The 15,459-nt window shown below is 38.2% G+C and overlaps 1 protein-coding gene across 14 annotated transcripts in view; it reads right to left on the minus strand.

The window, feature by feature from the left end:
- Window positions 1–1,882: 1,882 nt before the first annotated feature.
- Window positions 1,883–15,459, minus strand: part of ptk2ab (protein tyrosine kinase 2ab) — a 70,498-nt gene continuing 56,921 nt past the window's right edge. For 8 of the 14 annotated variants that reach the window (XM_059568068.1, XM_059568067.1, XM_059568061.1 and 5 more), the window contains 10 exons: window positions 13,813–13,929; window positions 11,754–11,840; window positions 11,477–11,623; window positions 10,583–10,696; window positions 8,186–8,248; window positions 6,478–6,517; window positions 6,006–6,109; window positions 4,358–4,513; window positions 2,770–2,850; window positions 1,883–2,679 (listed from right to left, as the gene is read on the minus strand). In XM_059568068.1, coding sequence (XP_059424051.1) covers window positions 2,467–2,679; window positions 2,770–2,850; window positions 4,358–4,513; window positions 6,006–6,109; window positions 6,478–6,517; window positions 8,186–8,248; window positions 10,583–10,696; window positions 11,477–11,623; window positions 11,754–11,840; window positions 13,813–13,929 — 1,122 coding nt within the window. In that variant the 3' untranslated portion in view covers window positions 1,883–2,466. Of the gene's footprint in view, window positions 2,680–2,769; window positions 2,851–4,357; window positions 4,514–6,005; window positions 6,110–6,477; window positions 6,518–8,185; window positions 8,249–10,582; window positions 10,697–11,476; window positions 11,624–11,753; window positions 11,841–12,221; window positions 12,261–13,812; window positions 13,930–15,459 lie in introns of all 14 variants that reach the window. The other 6 variants (XM_059568065.1, XM_059568066.1, XM_059568064.1 and 3 more) reach the window with 2 other exon arrangements.

The following is a 15,459-nucleotide window of genomic DNA, read 5'->3' on the forward strand; positions in this document are numbered from 1 at the left end:
GTTATTTAAGAGAGAGAGAGAGAGAGAGAGAGAGAGAGAGAGAGAGAGAGAGAGAGAGAGAGAGAGAGAGAGAGAGAGAGAGAGAGAGAGAGAGAGAGAGAGAGAGAGAGAGAGAGAGAGAGAGAGAGAGAGAGAGAGAGAGAGAGAGAGAGAGAGAGAGAGAGAGAGAGAGAGAGAGAGAGAGAGATTGTGTCGTGCTTCGCTTCAGTTTCTAAATTTCTAGATTGTCAGTCTTTTTTTTACAATACTGTAAGATGAGATCTTATGTTAATTTTACATTTCTAAAAAGTTAACAAATAATTATTCTCAATCATTTGCTTATAATATATATTATACGCGCGTCTGAATTGGGTTTAGTCGTTCTCTCGTCTTGAAGCTTGAAGGGACATTAACAGGGACATATAGTATATATACATATACCGCCCCCTACTGGAATTATTTGGGTTTCAAGTCACAGTTTTACAATAAAATCCATTACTATTGTATTTTTAAACCACATTTTCTCGTTTTCTTAAAAGATGCAAAATGGAAATCTACTAAAATTATTTTTTTATCATATAAATGCTTGATGTTGATATTTTTTCTTACTGAATAAACGAGACATACTCGCATAACTAATGGAACAATAGCATTTTATTTACATTTTATATCACTATTTGTGTTTGTTTCAGATTAGTAATTTTATTCTTAAAAATGTAACTTTCAGAGGCAACATTTATCTTTTTAATTTCCTAAGTATTTAAATTACAGATTTTTTTTTTTTACTTCAAGTTAGCAACATTGGTTTCCATACCTATTTAAAATCATATTTTCACTAAGGCTTCATTATGACATGTTTTAAATGACGATGTCACCGTTCAGTCCTCATCTGTAATTGGCCAGCATAGTTTCTCCCAGCAGAGTAGAAATAAACGTGGCACCACTACATTGCTACTCTGATGATAAAATTCCCTCCTGGCTAAGTTAGCGATTCACAGAAAACCAGAAACTGCTTTGTGCCAGTTTTGTCAGGAATGAGTGGATGCTAGTGTTAAACTAAATGTGGTACGTTGAACAAATATTTTCCTGTGGAGCACATAATTAAGATTTTGGCGGATTGATTTCCCAAAATCCACATCAAAATGGCCTTAAGATCGATCTGCATTACAAACTGCATTATGTCCGATGGTCTCTCTCTTTATTAAACTATGAATTCAGATCATAGATACATGTAGATGGATAGATAAGTGAAACTGTGACCCTGTGAAATTGTTTTTTAAGATGTGTTGACATATTTCCTATTGAAACAGGAAGTCTGCTGTATATATAGACTGTTGGAGATCCAGAACATGGCAGCAAGATAAATTTATTTGACCCTCTAACTCTAGAACTCTCTAATTCTATTCTTAAAAAAACATTTTAGACTTGCACTCAATTCATTTACTAACTTTTAGTAAATGAACTTTACTTTTAACTTTTTTTCTTAAAAAAAAAAAAAAACTAAAACTAGCTTCTCTATTCTTGCTGCATTCTATCAATTTCTTTTCTATTTATTTATTATACAATTAACAACAACAACAACAACAAAAAAGCCTCTTACACTAGCTTGCTCTAATTTTTTTCTTTTTATTTATTGTATTATTTAAAAGCCCTTGCTACGTGTACTGTGTTAAGTTAATTAACTGAGACTTGCTATAGCACTTGTATATCATTGCTCTTTTGTTGATTTTGATTGCTTCCATTGTCATCATTTGTAAGTCGCTTTAGATAAAAGGGTCTGGTAAATGACTAAATGTAAATATTTCATTTATTTCATAATATAACTAATCTGTTGCCCATTCCTATGTATAATCATAATATTTTCTTTACATTTTCTTTCAGGAAACATGATGACCAACACTCATTTTTTAATTCAGTCATAGCTTTATTTTTCCTCTAGGTGGCACAAGGCCCAAATATACAACACTGTCCCTCTTAGTCCCAGGGAGAAGCGTGGGAGTCCGCAAAGCAAACCCAGAGTTTTTGAATCCAGTCTCAACTCAAGTTCTACTGTGCAAAAGAGTCTCAACTTCTACGATTCTAGAGCCAGAACCCAAGCCGAGGGGGATCTAGGTTTATGTGGTCTGGCTGTGGAGCAGGAGCTTGGGCTTGTCAATGAAACACAGACATATTAAATACAGTGTAAGAGTATCTCTTTTCCTCCAGAGACGTTTAAAGCTCATAGAGGAGGTCAGAATCGCCCTCTCAGCGTCCAGTCATCGGCTCACTATGTTCTCTAAGAGATCCAGTCGTGATGAGTCTGGTCCAGTCCAGCTCATCCGTTAAATAAATCCAGAGCCCTCATCACGGTGCCCTTGGTCTACCGTGCAGCTTAAAAGTGAGGGTCAGTGAGAAGTGAAGGCGCCCATGAAGCTCTATTAGTGTACAAGTCTGTGCTGGTGTGTTTTTCCAGGGCGTCACGTGCACCGCCGTGTCCTCTAGCAAGGGCTAATGCGGTCGTGCCTGGCCCAACATCTTCAGCCTGGCCTGGTCAATCACATCCAGCAGGTTCTTGGCATCTACTGCGAGTGCGTGTGCAGCTGTTAGCATCTGTTTCTTATAGTCCTGCTGCAGGCTGGTCATGACGTACTGCTGAGCCAACTTCATCTTATTGATCAGCTCAGCCAGGTCTGAATTTAGAAGCTTTTGAGCCATTTCGATCTGATGAGGAAGAACAAGAACAGTTAGCCGAGCTGGCAAGAAGGACGTTGGGAATGGGAGTATTTAGTGTTAGTTTGTGAATGCGTTTACCTCTCTGTGTGTGTGAGCCGGTAGTAAAGGTATGGTCTCATCCACAGTGGCCAGCAGTGTTCTCAGTGCTAATCCCACTTCCTGAAACAAACATTTTCATGATGAGAATGTCAAAATTAAAACAATGATATGATACTGTCATCATGTACTCCTTATTTACCCACATGTTTAATGCAATTACAGTTTATGGTGACCACAGGATGCCATAAAACTAACATAAAAGTGGTCCATATGAAGTCTTTTAAAGTTTTGAGATAACAAAAGGCTGAAAATTAAGATATTATTCACTTATAATCGTAACCTCCACTGGGGCTCTCAAATCAAACATTAGTTTTTGTGATGTTTAACTATAAGTGTTATACTACTTATATAATATTATAGCAATTCTTAATATTTTGAATACATTTATTTATTTATTTAGATTTTTAGATATAATTGTGCTATGTGCTTAATTATTAGTATGTTTTAATTTAATTAATCAATTTAGTTACATGCATATTTATTTTTAGCCTTTTTTGGGTTTGTTTTTTTAAAGGGACACAGGCTCCTGTCTGTCCTTGTACTCTCCTGAAGTCACACGGCGAAGACTGAGACGGAAGAGAATTGTTGAATAAAGTGTTCATTTTTGTTTTCTTTGCGCACAAAAAGTACTCTCATAGCTTCATGAGATTAGGGTTGAACCACTGATGTCACAAAGACTTTTTTACCGATGTCCTTGCTACCTTTCTGGGCCTTGAACGTGTCAGTTGCGTTGTAGTCTATGGTTCAGAAAGCTCTCTGATTGGATCAAAAATATAAAAAGGAAGCAGTTTTATATAGAGAGGGTATGCATTTTAGTCTAAAGCAAGGTAAGTGAAGTGAGTGAAAAAAAAAAGTGAAGTGACATTCAGCCAAGTATGGTGACCCATACTCAGAATTTGTGCTCTGCATTTAACCCATCCGAAATGCACACACACAGAGCAGTGAACACACACACACACACTGTGAGCACACACCCGGAGCAGTGGGCAGCCATTTATGCTGCGGCGCCCGGGGAGCAGTTGGGGGTTCGATGCCTTGCTCAAGGGCACCTAAGTCGTGGTATTGAGGGTGGAGAGAGCACTGTACATGCACTCCCCCCACCCACAATTCCTGCCGGCCCGGGACTCGAACTCACAACCTTTCGATTGGGAGTCCGACTCTCTAACCATTAGGCCACGACTTCCCTTAAAAAGTTCTTAATGTTGGATTTATTACAAACATAAAGCTTTTTGCTTCACAAGACATTAATTGATGGACTGATGTCGTGTGGATTATGGTGATGTTTTTATCAGCTTTTTGGACTCTCATTCTGACGGCACCCATTCACTACAGAGGATCCAATGGTGAGCAAGATGACATTTGATACTACTGACTACACCATAGATGCCTTTAGTCACATATATGAATGTTGTTTTTTGTGGGTGTTCCAGGGGAGTTAATACTAGTATACTGGTTTCATAATGCTCATGTGTGGGTGAATAATCCCTTTAAGATCATCTCTCTAGTCAGCAGAAGGCACGTTCAGCAACCTGCAGAATGGATATATATTTCTCAGTTTGTGTCATACCTTCACCATGGGCACGTATTCTTCAGGTGGAGCTGGCTGGATTTTACTGGACATCTCAATCACAGCCTTTACCAGCCCGGTCACATTTTCATAGACCTTGTCGTTGGAGCGATCTAAGTTAGCTGTTGGGGGCGGGTTGATCTCCTGAGGCTGAATCTAAAGACAAACACAAAGTAACAAACTTTAAAATTACTGAAAATGATTCAACTCATATAATGTTGCTATGTATATAAACAAGGGATATAGGATGAAGGTTGTGTTACTGAATCCATGTTACAGGACATAAGTAATAATGAAATGAAGAGGTTTGTGTTATGGTACATGTTTGACACTAGATGGCAGCACAAGCAACTACTGGAGACCCATCCCTTCCTAAAATACCCAGCTGATTAGAAATCCATCTATGCACCCTTGATTTAAATTTAAAACATGATATGATGACAAAAAGATGTAATTACCCCATGTTAAATATAAAAAGAGATCAATGAAATATGTCAGTGTAGATTTTAAACACAATAAACTGTACTGCGTCCTCCCAACCAGAATGATCCAAAGCCTCCACTAGGATTGCGCTACAAGCACATTAGCTAAAATCACAGTTGATATAAAAAGCAAAAGACATGGAGATTGACAAGATCTATACAGCCCATGTAATTCAGTTTAGTAGATAATTAACTTATTATTCTAAATGATAAGGTTGAGTAATGCCATAGCAACTGGTAAAAAAAGGGGGCACAAACACAGACAGAAACATAACACTGAGTCTACAGGTGGTCTTACCCTCCAGGGCTACCAGTGCAAAAACAGTGCAACAGAGGAAGGGCAGAGGCACAGAGCAAGAGAACAGTGTGCAGAGAGAGAGGGAGAAAAGAAAGATTAATAAATATAACTTTACATATACATGCTGCAAAGAAAGAAAGAGAAAACAACTTGGAGTTACGTCTTCATTCTATGTGCAAGTCAATATATTTTTGAATCCAACCCCATGGAAATGTCACAACAGTTCAGTTCTGTGAAATTATGTAACTAAATTTACATGTTAAAATTACACGTTTTAAATGCTCCTAAATGTTGTCTGAAGCAGCTTGAGTAAATAAACATCTTTCTCTTTGGTTAAAAATACTGAAAACCATCTTCTACTACAGATTTTTGTCCCATCAAATGGTTTCCACAATGAGAACGACCCTCTTAGCAAAGCTTTGGACTAGCAATAGCAATTTAATTTGATTTGTTTTTAATCAAACTGCAATGCAGACCGCAATTACATGTGCATTGTTCCTAATTATATTTTCCATTCTGAACTGCATTTCTGCTGCTGCTTGCGAGACCCCCTACATGCTGACCCACAGCATCAGGAAAATGCGCTGGAATGGAAACTGCTGGCTTATTTTTATGAGAGACCCTGCAGAGCAATTGTGTGCTTGTGTATGTGAAAGGGGTTTCAGGAATGAGGATGATTTTAATGAGGCTTGGCAAACAGCATCTGCTGGCATGCTAGCTGCTCCTGAAGGCTCGCTATGTGTCAGTGTGTGTGTGTGTGTTTGGTGCTATTTCAAACTTGATGTGGATTAAAAACAGCAGCAGTGATTATTGTAAAGTCACACATGCACAATCTTCATCTGAAGCTGCCATGTGGTAGTTCTGGTACCTTCACGCCTTCATTGTAGCTGTCTGTAGGGTTGAGGCCGGAGACTCCTGCTGGGTGGCTGGGAGCTCCGGGCCGAGGAGGTTTTTTAGGAGGAGCTGCGTGTTCTGAGGACGACAAGAACCAGTCAGTCTGTAACTCAATCTGCATTTTTATGTAAATTACACATTGTAAAGCAAAAAATACCGTCAAAAATATAATCACAGTCTTAAGCAGCTCTTACACTTTTTTCAACAATGATATAGAGAAAAAATTATTGATGTGGCACTGAAGACTGCTGTAAATTCAGCTATGCCATGACAGGAATAAATTACATTTTATAATCCATTAAAATAGAAATCAGTATATTTTAAAGTGTAATACTATTTCAAAATATTACTGTTTCTACTGTATTCTTGATCAGATAAATGCAGCATTGGTGACCATTAAAGACTTGAAATGACATATTACATTAAACAGACCTCTCATAACTCACCTGCTTTTCCTATAGGTTGGTAGATGTGTTGATTTCCAGTCTGCAAAAATATAAATAAATAAAAAAAAATATATAGTTAAAAATATGCAGGAGTCAAGACAGACTGTGCCATGCGTGTTGTTGTGGTCTGGATGCCTGGCATGCCAACACACACACACCACACACACACACACACACACACACACAGACACAGACACAGACACAGACACACACACACACACACACACACACACACACACACACACACACACACACACACACACACACACACACACACACACACACAGAGATACATATACCAAGACCACAGTGAATCAAAGAGGACAGCCCAATGGGAAAGGATAGACATTCAAAACCACTGCAGCAGACAAAAAAGCTCTACAGAGCAGCTGTGGATTTCTGTGGAGTTCCAGATCATGACAAGCATGAAATGTATTCAAATACTAGTAAACATCTGTAGTGGTTCTATGTTAACATTAGAAGTGGGAAGACTGAGCAGATTGGGTTTCTTGAGTGTCCACTGCTGCTTGGCTCCTCACAAAAGGGCCCTTGTCTTTGGTCTCCCATTTATCCTGCTGATTTTGGATAGATATCTAGCTATGATAGACATTTAAGTACCTTAAAGCTTATAAAAACACACTATGGCAAACTAAATGCACATTAACTTCACTAAAGAGATGACATGCTGAGATCTATCAGTGGATTCTGAGATCACTAATAAAAACGGTTCTATTTTGCATTTTAAATGATTATATTATTACTTTAAAACTTTCAGAATGTCTTGGTATTTGGTTTGTCCCTTTTATGCTTTAAAGGCAGCAATTCTGGAGCTGCATGAACTCCACAAGTTTGTGTCAAACCAGACGATCACGTTTTGAGAATGTTCAAAGAGCATCTTGTGCTTCAAAGAAAGCATCTGTCATCTATCTGCCCCTCTGTACATAGTCACATTCACATTTTAACTGTAAAATAAAATTAAGAATTTCAGTGTGCTCTGATTTTTAGAACTCCACGGTAACTATACAAGAGCACACACACAATCTCATAGATGTACAACAGAGTTAAATAATCTTTAAGTCTTTTACAAAAAACAACTTAAGTGAAATTCCTGTCCATGTACAGAATTCCCCCACAGCGAGTGTGAGGTGACGCCCATATACAGTATAATTTACTGCAGATGTCAATGAGCGGGAACACCACTGTATTTAACATGACCTGATCTGACCTGATTAACTCTCTCTCTCACACACACACACTTGCTTGAGAGACAGTCACTATCAATAGTTGTTGTGGAGAAAGAGTTGTGTAAAAATCCTTCCTTTTCTCTCCTTTTTTTAGAAAAAAAATATTAATTAAAATTACATTTCTTATTTCAGAATATAATTTATTCATGTAAGCCTTTACTCCAGTCTTCACTGTAACATGATCCTTGAGAAATCATTTGAATATGCTGGTTTGGTGCTTAACAAACATTTATTATTTTTATCAGTGTTGAAAATAGTTAATATTGTTGTTTAAATTGTTATTTATCAAGTTTAAGTTTAACAAGAATACTTTTGATCAATTTAAAAATCACTGCTGAATACAATTATTTTATTAAAAAAAAAAAAAAAAAAAAAAAAAAAAAAAAAAAAAACACCTTACTGACCCCAAACTTTAAAACGGTAGTGTACTTCAAGAAAAAGAGAGAAAATGAAGAGAAACTCACTGGTCCCTGAAGGCTTCCATCATCACGGTCAGTGCTGCCTCTGGAACTTCTCCCATCAGGCTTCTGCCACACAGACACACACACACACACAGACAGAGGAAAAAAGAAGGTCAACTCTGACTCCTCATTCAACAAATCAATGTCTGTTGGATCTATTCTGCTAATTCTCACCCCATCCTGACCTGGAGCGACACTACAAGATTACAGCTAAAAACAATCCACAATGAAACTGACAATGCTGCAGGACACAGTAGCAGCCAATCAGAACACATCTGATGTTAAAAAGCCACAAAAAGTAGGAAAAGTGGTCAACACTTACTAATGTTTGTTCCTACTTAAAACGACGATAAACCAGACATAAATCAACTGAATATAAAATATTGAATATAATCCATGACAGTTCAAGATGCCACAAAGATGTAGTAAAACAGTGTAAAATCTACACACATTCCCACACACTCCCATTCTTCCGAGTTTACTGTACCAGTTTTCCGAAGCAGGATTTAAAGACCTGCATCTTCCCGTCTCTTCCTGTGAGTGTTTCTCTCTGACGTTTTTTCAGCATGGAGCAGAGCACGGAGTGGATCTCCATTAAGCAAGTTTGTGTGCATGTGTAGTGACTCGTCTCTTGAATGCGAGACATATTAAACACATACTGACTCACTCCCAGCCGACGAGCCTCAACTCAGCGAAACCAAGCCCTGTTCTGTTCTCCTCCTCCTCGCTCTCATTCCCTAGCTCAGTGTTTTCTCTCTTTCTCTCTCTTCCCCTCCCATTATACCTCATGCACATTTGCTTTTAACATCTGTGAAGAGATGAAAACTTCCTCTGATCAGTAATTTAACTTTCAGAAGATACAGGTCAGGCTGAGTTTATCCGTCTCACGCCGCAGTGCCAACAAAACCCTTTATTACTGAGGAATTCCTGAAAACTGCACCTGTATCAAACGGCCAGGATCAAAAACACTTTAATAGGCATGCAAACACTTTTAATCCGTACTGCACTTTTTGAAAAAGGACACACACCTTGGATGTTTGAGGTAATTTTTGACCAGGAAAAGAAAGTAAAAGTATAGCTTCAGGGAATGAACAAAATAGGAAACATTTACTTAAATGTTACACCACTAACTTCCTAGAAGTAGCTGCAATAAAATCATGCACTTTTTATTGAGGATTTAAGATATTATGTGGATCTTATTTATGTGTAAAAGAAAAGCCTAAAAGAGTTTTAAAGTATTAAAGGATTTGCTCAATTTTCACTTTAAACAATCTCTTTTTTCCATACATTTGTTTTTCAAAATCTCCGAAAAAATATAAATATGTCTGTACAAATCATGCTTATACATTAATTTTCACTGAGTTCTGAATCTGTCAGATTCATGAACAAATCATTCTTTTTAGCCAGTTCCTTTTAATAAACCGATTCACTAATTGGACTAAATTATTTGTTTGCAAAATCAAAATTGTTTGGTTCTAAAGCTTAAATGTACAGACTCAGTGATTGATTCAGTGGAGGGGAAATAATTAATGAATAAATATAATATTTAGGTTTGTTAAATCACACAATTGCATTGGAATGAATTTTAAAAAAGTCTTCTTTTATGGCATTTGTTGTCACTTTTGTAGCTTGCAACACTGTGAACAGTCACTGTATGGAAAAGAGCAGCATGATTCTTCCAAATACCCCCTTTTGTGCTCCACTGACTAAAAACTGTTTTTACACGTTTAGAAAAACATAAGGATGAGCAAATCACTTTTGGATGAACTATTCCTATAAGAGCTGACATTTCATTTCAACAGAAGTTGTTTGTGAGGAAAAGTAATAGGTTAAGCAGAAGAATGAATGCTGTTTGCTGTGGTAGAGTTCTGAATGCCCTTTTTAGTTGGTACAGGAAGCTGTGCGAGTTTTTTCTGTGAGACAGACTGAACATAATGACACAGTGACGATACAAATTATGGAGACTGTAAGCCATAACTTGGCATACCACAAACGCACACAAATATTCTCAGACAAACGTATGTGCATAATAACATTCATATGCACACATATCACTGCAATAATACCACACTCTCTCACAGAAGTAAGTGCAATGCCTTCTAATTCATATTATATCTGTAATTCTACAACAATGTAAATTATTTGCAATAAACATCCCAGTGCCAAAGCTGAAAAAATAGAGCAGAAAACCACAGCAGGTGGAAACACTTAATCTCAAACAAACTTGAAAATGACTGTTTGGAATATCATATTGCTGTGGCTATGAGTCTCCACTAAAATGTTTTTAGGAAGAATTTCGAAACTACCACAACCACATAATATTGCTAAGCAGGGGGAACAAAGATGAGCAGATGAATGTGCAGAAGAGATTGAAGAGGTGAAGGTGAGTGGGATCAGTACCAGTAATCTCTCCTCCTGCTCCAACCAGCGCTGATCATCCTCCATCTGCTGCTGCTGCAGTAATAACTGCTCCTCCATCAGCTGAGACAGACCACCGCGCACAGCCACACCATCCTGAAACAAACACAATATACACGATAAAAATGACAACACACTCCAGTCTTGTGTTTAAGAACAACATCTGCTTGGTTTGAAAGTGACTTGTGTGTGAGTGGTGCTTCATGCATTGCTACACTATTGAAAAATGACTTCTTTTGATGAGAAACAGTGGGCATTTTAACTGCTGGGGACAAACAAGGGACTCGTGAACAACTCGTGTATCTCCTCATAAAACTTAAAAACTAAAATTATTTGTGTCTAACAATGCCCTTTAACTGTTATAAAGTCACTGTACATCACGGCTTCTTTGGGCTTATTGCTTTATTGAAGCTGAAATAAATAATATTTTATATATATAATAAATTAATTTTATATATTCAGTGGTCAAATGCTATGTAGCCACCTGACTAGAGTCTGGTCTTTGTGAATGTCCACAAAACTGGACTTTATGAGTGTATATAAGTGTATATAAACATTTAAAATATGATAAAGATAATAATTTATTGATATGGAGTCAATACAAAAGTAATTGTGGGCTGATTATTTTAAAATGTCATTTAATCTAATTAATCAGTTACTACCCAGCTCTGCTTATTCATGAAAGACGGCCTTTGTTGCAGCTTTAGACTTTGGCCAAAATGAGCTACCTTAAAAGGGCTCAAACATTTGTTATAAATGTTGAAAAAAAAAGGAGAATCTCTGGAGATGCCTAAAAATGCTGTTTATGTTGGCAGCTCATTCGGTTGTGAAACGGAGCTTAGATTGCATTATTCAGAAAACCTCCAGATTTCTAACCTCCATGCTGGGATTCCACATGTGATCCTGAGCAGCCCTGCGATGGTTCCAGCTGTCGTGGGGATCAAGCCCAGTCCCTGCGGCCTGGGGAGGGTACATCAAACCTGGCACGGAAAGCAAGCCGTGTGGGCCAGAGTGCCCTGCCATCTACATCATGCCGAAAACACATATAAAGCATACTTATAATCTTTATAAACCACCTGCAATCCAACTAGTTGTCTGCTGCATCCTTGATGTGTATTTACCCATCTGTATTAGACTAATGCAAGCACTGTACCTGGTAATGATTGTGCTGGCCCATGTGCTGAGGACTAGGGTAGAAGCCTTCACTGGAGCGGGGACTTGGATAACCAGGTCGACTGGGCTGTAATCATACACACATGACTGTGTCAATATACAAGCAGATTCTGACCAATCAGGTTAATGTTAGGAGATGCTGTTAAAATCAGTCCACCAGACGCACACAAAAGTCTTGTGCATTTTGTGTTGATGAAGATTTCAGGCTGTTGAAGGGAAGAAATTAAAACAGTCTAACATAAAATGCAAGCAGTTAGTTAATTTTACCACAATGCACATGTTATTTCTGAAATGTTCTTATAGTTTTACAGTACATGGGCGGGTATTATAGATTAGAAGGAGGGGGTTGGAAAATGAATGCTGATTGACATGAGGCAGTCTTCATCCGATTGGTTGGGATACTCTGTGCTCAGCTGTGGGCGGGAAAACAGCAGACGGATTGATCTACCTTATATACACGTTCATAGAGAGAGTCGACTGACCACAGCTCCAGATGAGCAAAGGAGGAAAAAGAAGGAGAAAAGTGGGTGACAACATACAGCAACATACACTAAATGGACAGATAAGGGATAATACAGAGGGAAAACCCACATGAGCACTGGCATGAAAGTGATGGGAATTATCATCACTATTGGAAGGACTACCAAAAAGCAAAACGAAAAGATGATAATCACTAATCTGCTACAAGAACCAATTTCCTTTTGTTAAAAACGATGGTTTGGCAATGTGGATGGGGTTGAGAGCCTTTCTACAATTGTTTTGTCTGTGTTTCCGAAAATAAAGCATTCTTTGATATTAAATTTGAGATTCACAAAATCTCACACATCTACAGGTTAATGCGTCATTTTAATACAAGTCTGGCACACAGTTTAGTTTACATGCACTGAAGAGGCAACATGCAGTTTTCCCATAGAGTTTTATCTGGAAGAATATCTGTAGCTACTGTAGCAGTTTTGAACTTGGTTTAGCCTAAAATCATCTTTGATCATGACTAAATAAGAAATACAAAGGCATCACAGTAATTGAGGGTCAGAGTAAAGAGCAGTTGAGTATTAAAGTTTGATATAGGTCCGACTAAAGCAATAACTGGACATTGTGTTTTGCAAAGTTCAACTAACAGACCTACATTAGATAATGTGTTTGCATTTCAGCTTCGTCCAACATGTACATTATATCCATTAATCTAACTCTATACTTCCTCCAGGTGTGATACGCAATGGGAATTTAATCCATATATTTCCAATAGAGTGCAAAAGTCAGGTTCTGGAAGTAAAAATCACATACATTTTATGTGGGAACTGATTTTTAACAAAAACCTATAAACCTTTGAAGAAAGACCTACTGTGAGCTAAAAGGTAGTTTATTGATGGAATATACTTTTATTTAAGGTATACATTATTTAAACCTATTTTTCAAATGAGTATTTAAAACAAGAAAGCCGTTGAAAAAGTACATTACCCATGATTCTGCAAAGCCGTCGCCCACACCAATGAAACAGTGAATGATGTAGTCAGTTTCTCTATGCTCTGAAACTACTTAAATATTTGTAACTATACAAAATATACTGTTTCGAAATACTTTTATAGTTATCCATCTCTTTTATTATTATTTGATTGTCATTCAACAATGCCTCATGGGATTGTACAAGAGTTCTTTCCTTTATAAGAGCCATTAAGTTCAGTATTGACAGTACTGTATCAAATACTTTTTTTGGTAACATAACGATTGACCTCAATTGCAAAGACTTGATCCCTATGAGAAAAATCTATGGAAAAATTACTTTCAGAACACAGCTGATGAAAAAGTGGGTGGGCACTGTTGCACTCTATTACACACGGTGTATACTTCGTCTGTTAATCTTGATAATATACAGTCTACATAATTCTAATACATTAAGCCTTTCTCCTTTATACTGTTCTTTTAACGATAAAATTTAATCTGCAGCTAAAAATGGCACACACCAATAAAATCACTTGTGCAAAAGAAGAGGCAACAGTAAAACTCTTGGGATGCCCCGCTAACAGTCCTAGCACACCTGCCTGTGAGAATCTGTAGGGCACGTGGGTCAGGCTCAGCTGTTGCATGGAGGGATAGTAGGGGTCGTAGAAAGCAGGCTGGGTGGCACTGGGGGGGACAGAGGGAGTCCTCCTGGGCCCCTGAGGGAACAGCAGGGAGCAGTGCAGCGGTAACGGCTGAAGCAGAAGCTGGGTCTGAGTTTGCGGGAACGTATGCTGGGAATGTACGCTAAGCTGTTGTGTATTAGCATGAGTGTTTTGGTGTAGCGTTTGCTGCATGTGTGGTGATTGGTTAGTGATGGTTTTATGGCATGGCCCCAAAGGAGAGGCAGGTGGCTTGGGCTGGCGAATGCAAAGGGAGATCTGGGATTGCTGTGGAGGGCGAGAAGCAGTAGATGCGGGCGCAGACAGACAGTCCACACTGAAGCTGTGCTGGAGGGGGCGTCTGCGGGAGGGCTACACATACACACACACAATGAAAGATGAGCTAAACAACACAAGTAAACACAGAAGGGATGACAAAGGCAGAAATTTAGTGAGGCACGACATGGATGAATGCAGTTTCATTCTGGTCATAAGCACAACGGCAGGTGAGACCATTCAACACAAAAACAGCCATAGGCACCTGGACAGAATGATTAGCAGGTCTGACAGGGAGCAGAGGGGCTTTGAAAGTAAGAGTATGAGGTGCTTTAAGCAACACAGAGAGTGAACGAAGAGATCAGCCAGGCCTATCAGTCACCACAATATGAGCATCACAGGACAGGGAAGGATTTTAAACCCTGTCAAAAAGCAGACAGACTAACAAATAAAAACTACAATTCAAAATGTTTGAAGATGGACACACATGGACGTCACAAATCTAGTCTTGATTTCATGGTTGTATTCATTTTCAGACGGAGCTTAACTTTTAGTTTAATATAAATATGAAAGATTATGACGCATCTATTAATATTTACTGTCCCCGCAGCTTGTTCAAACAGATGAACAAAGAGAAGAGAGAAGTAAAGTCATATGGGAAGCATATCTAACACATAGTGAGGTCCAAAAGACTGAGATCACACTGAACATCTGTGATTCAAAATCAAATTCAAATATGAAAAGAAAAATATATCAAATCAAAAAAGTAAATATAATAATATAATTATTAATGTATTAATTAGCTATATTCATTGTATTAAATAAGACAAACGGAAAATAGAAGATTTTGTTTTGGTGGTCTCTTCTTCAGACTTCACCTCATATAATCATAACAAATGAGAAACTAGAATGTTTTTGTCTCCGAGACACAGTGATGTTACGTGACTGAAGATGTGACCTGGCACAAGGACAGCTGAGGTTATAAATGAAGAGAATGTCTGGAAAAGTGCTGGTTAACTATAAACATGCGCAATAATCAATTAATCCCAAAGCCTTTTTCTTTGATACAAAAAAAATGAATAAAAAATATTGCAGTCAAAGTTTCAGAGGGAAAATTACTCTATTACTTCTTTCACTTTAATTTAAACACGCACGCGCGCGCGCGCACGCACGCACGCACGCACGCACGCGCACACACACACACGCGCACACACACACACACACACACACACACACACACACACACACACACACACACACACACACACACACACGCACACACGCACACACGCACACACGCACGCACACACG

This window comes from Carassius carassius, chromosome 15, assembly GCF_963082965.1.
Source record: "Carassius carassius chromosome 15, fCarCar2.1, whole genome shotgun sequence".
NCBI classification, from domain to species: Eukaryota; Metazoa; Chordata; class Actinopteri; order Cypriniformes; family Cyprinidae; genus Carassius; species Carassius carassius.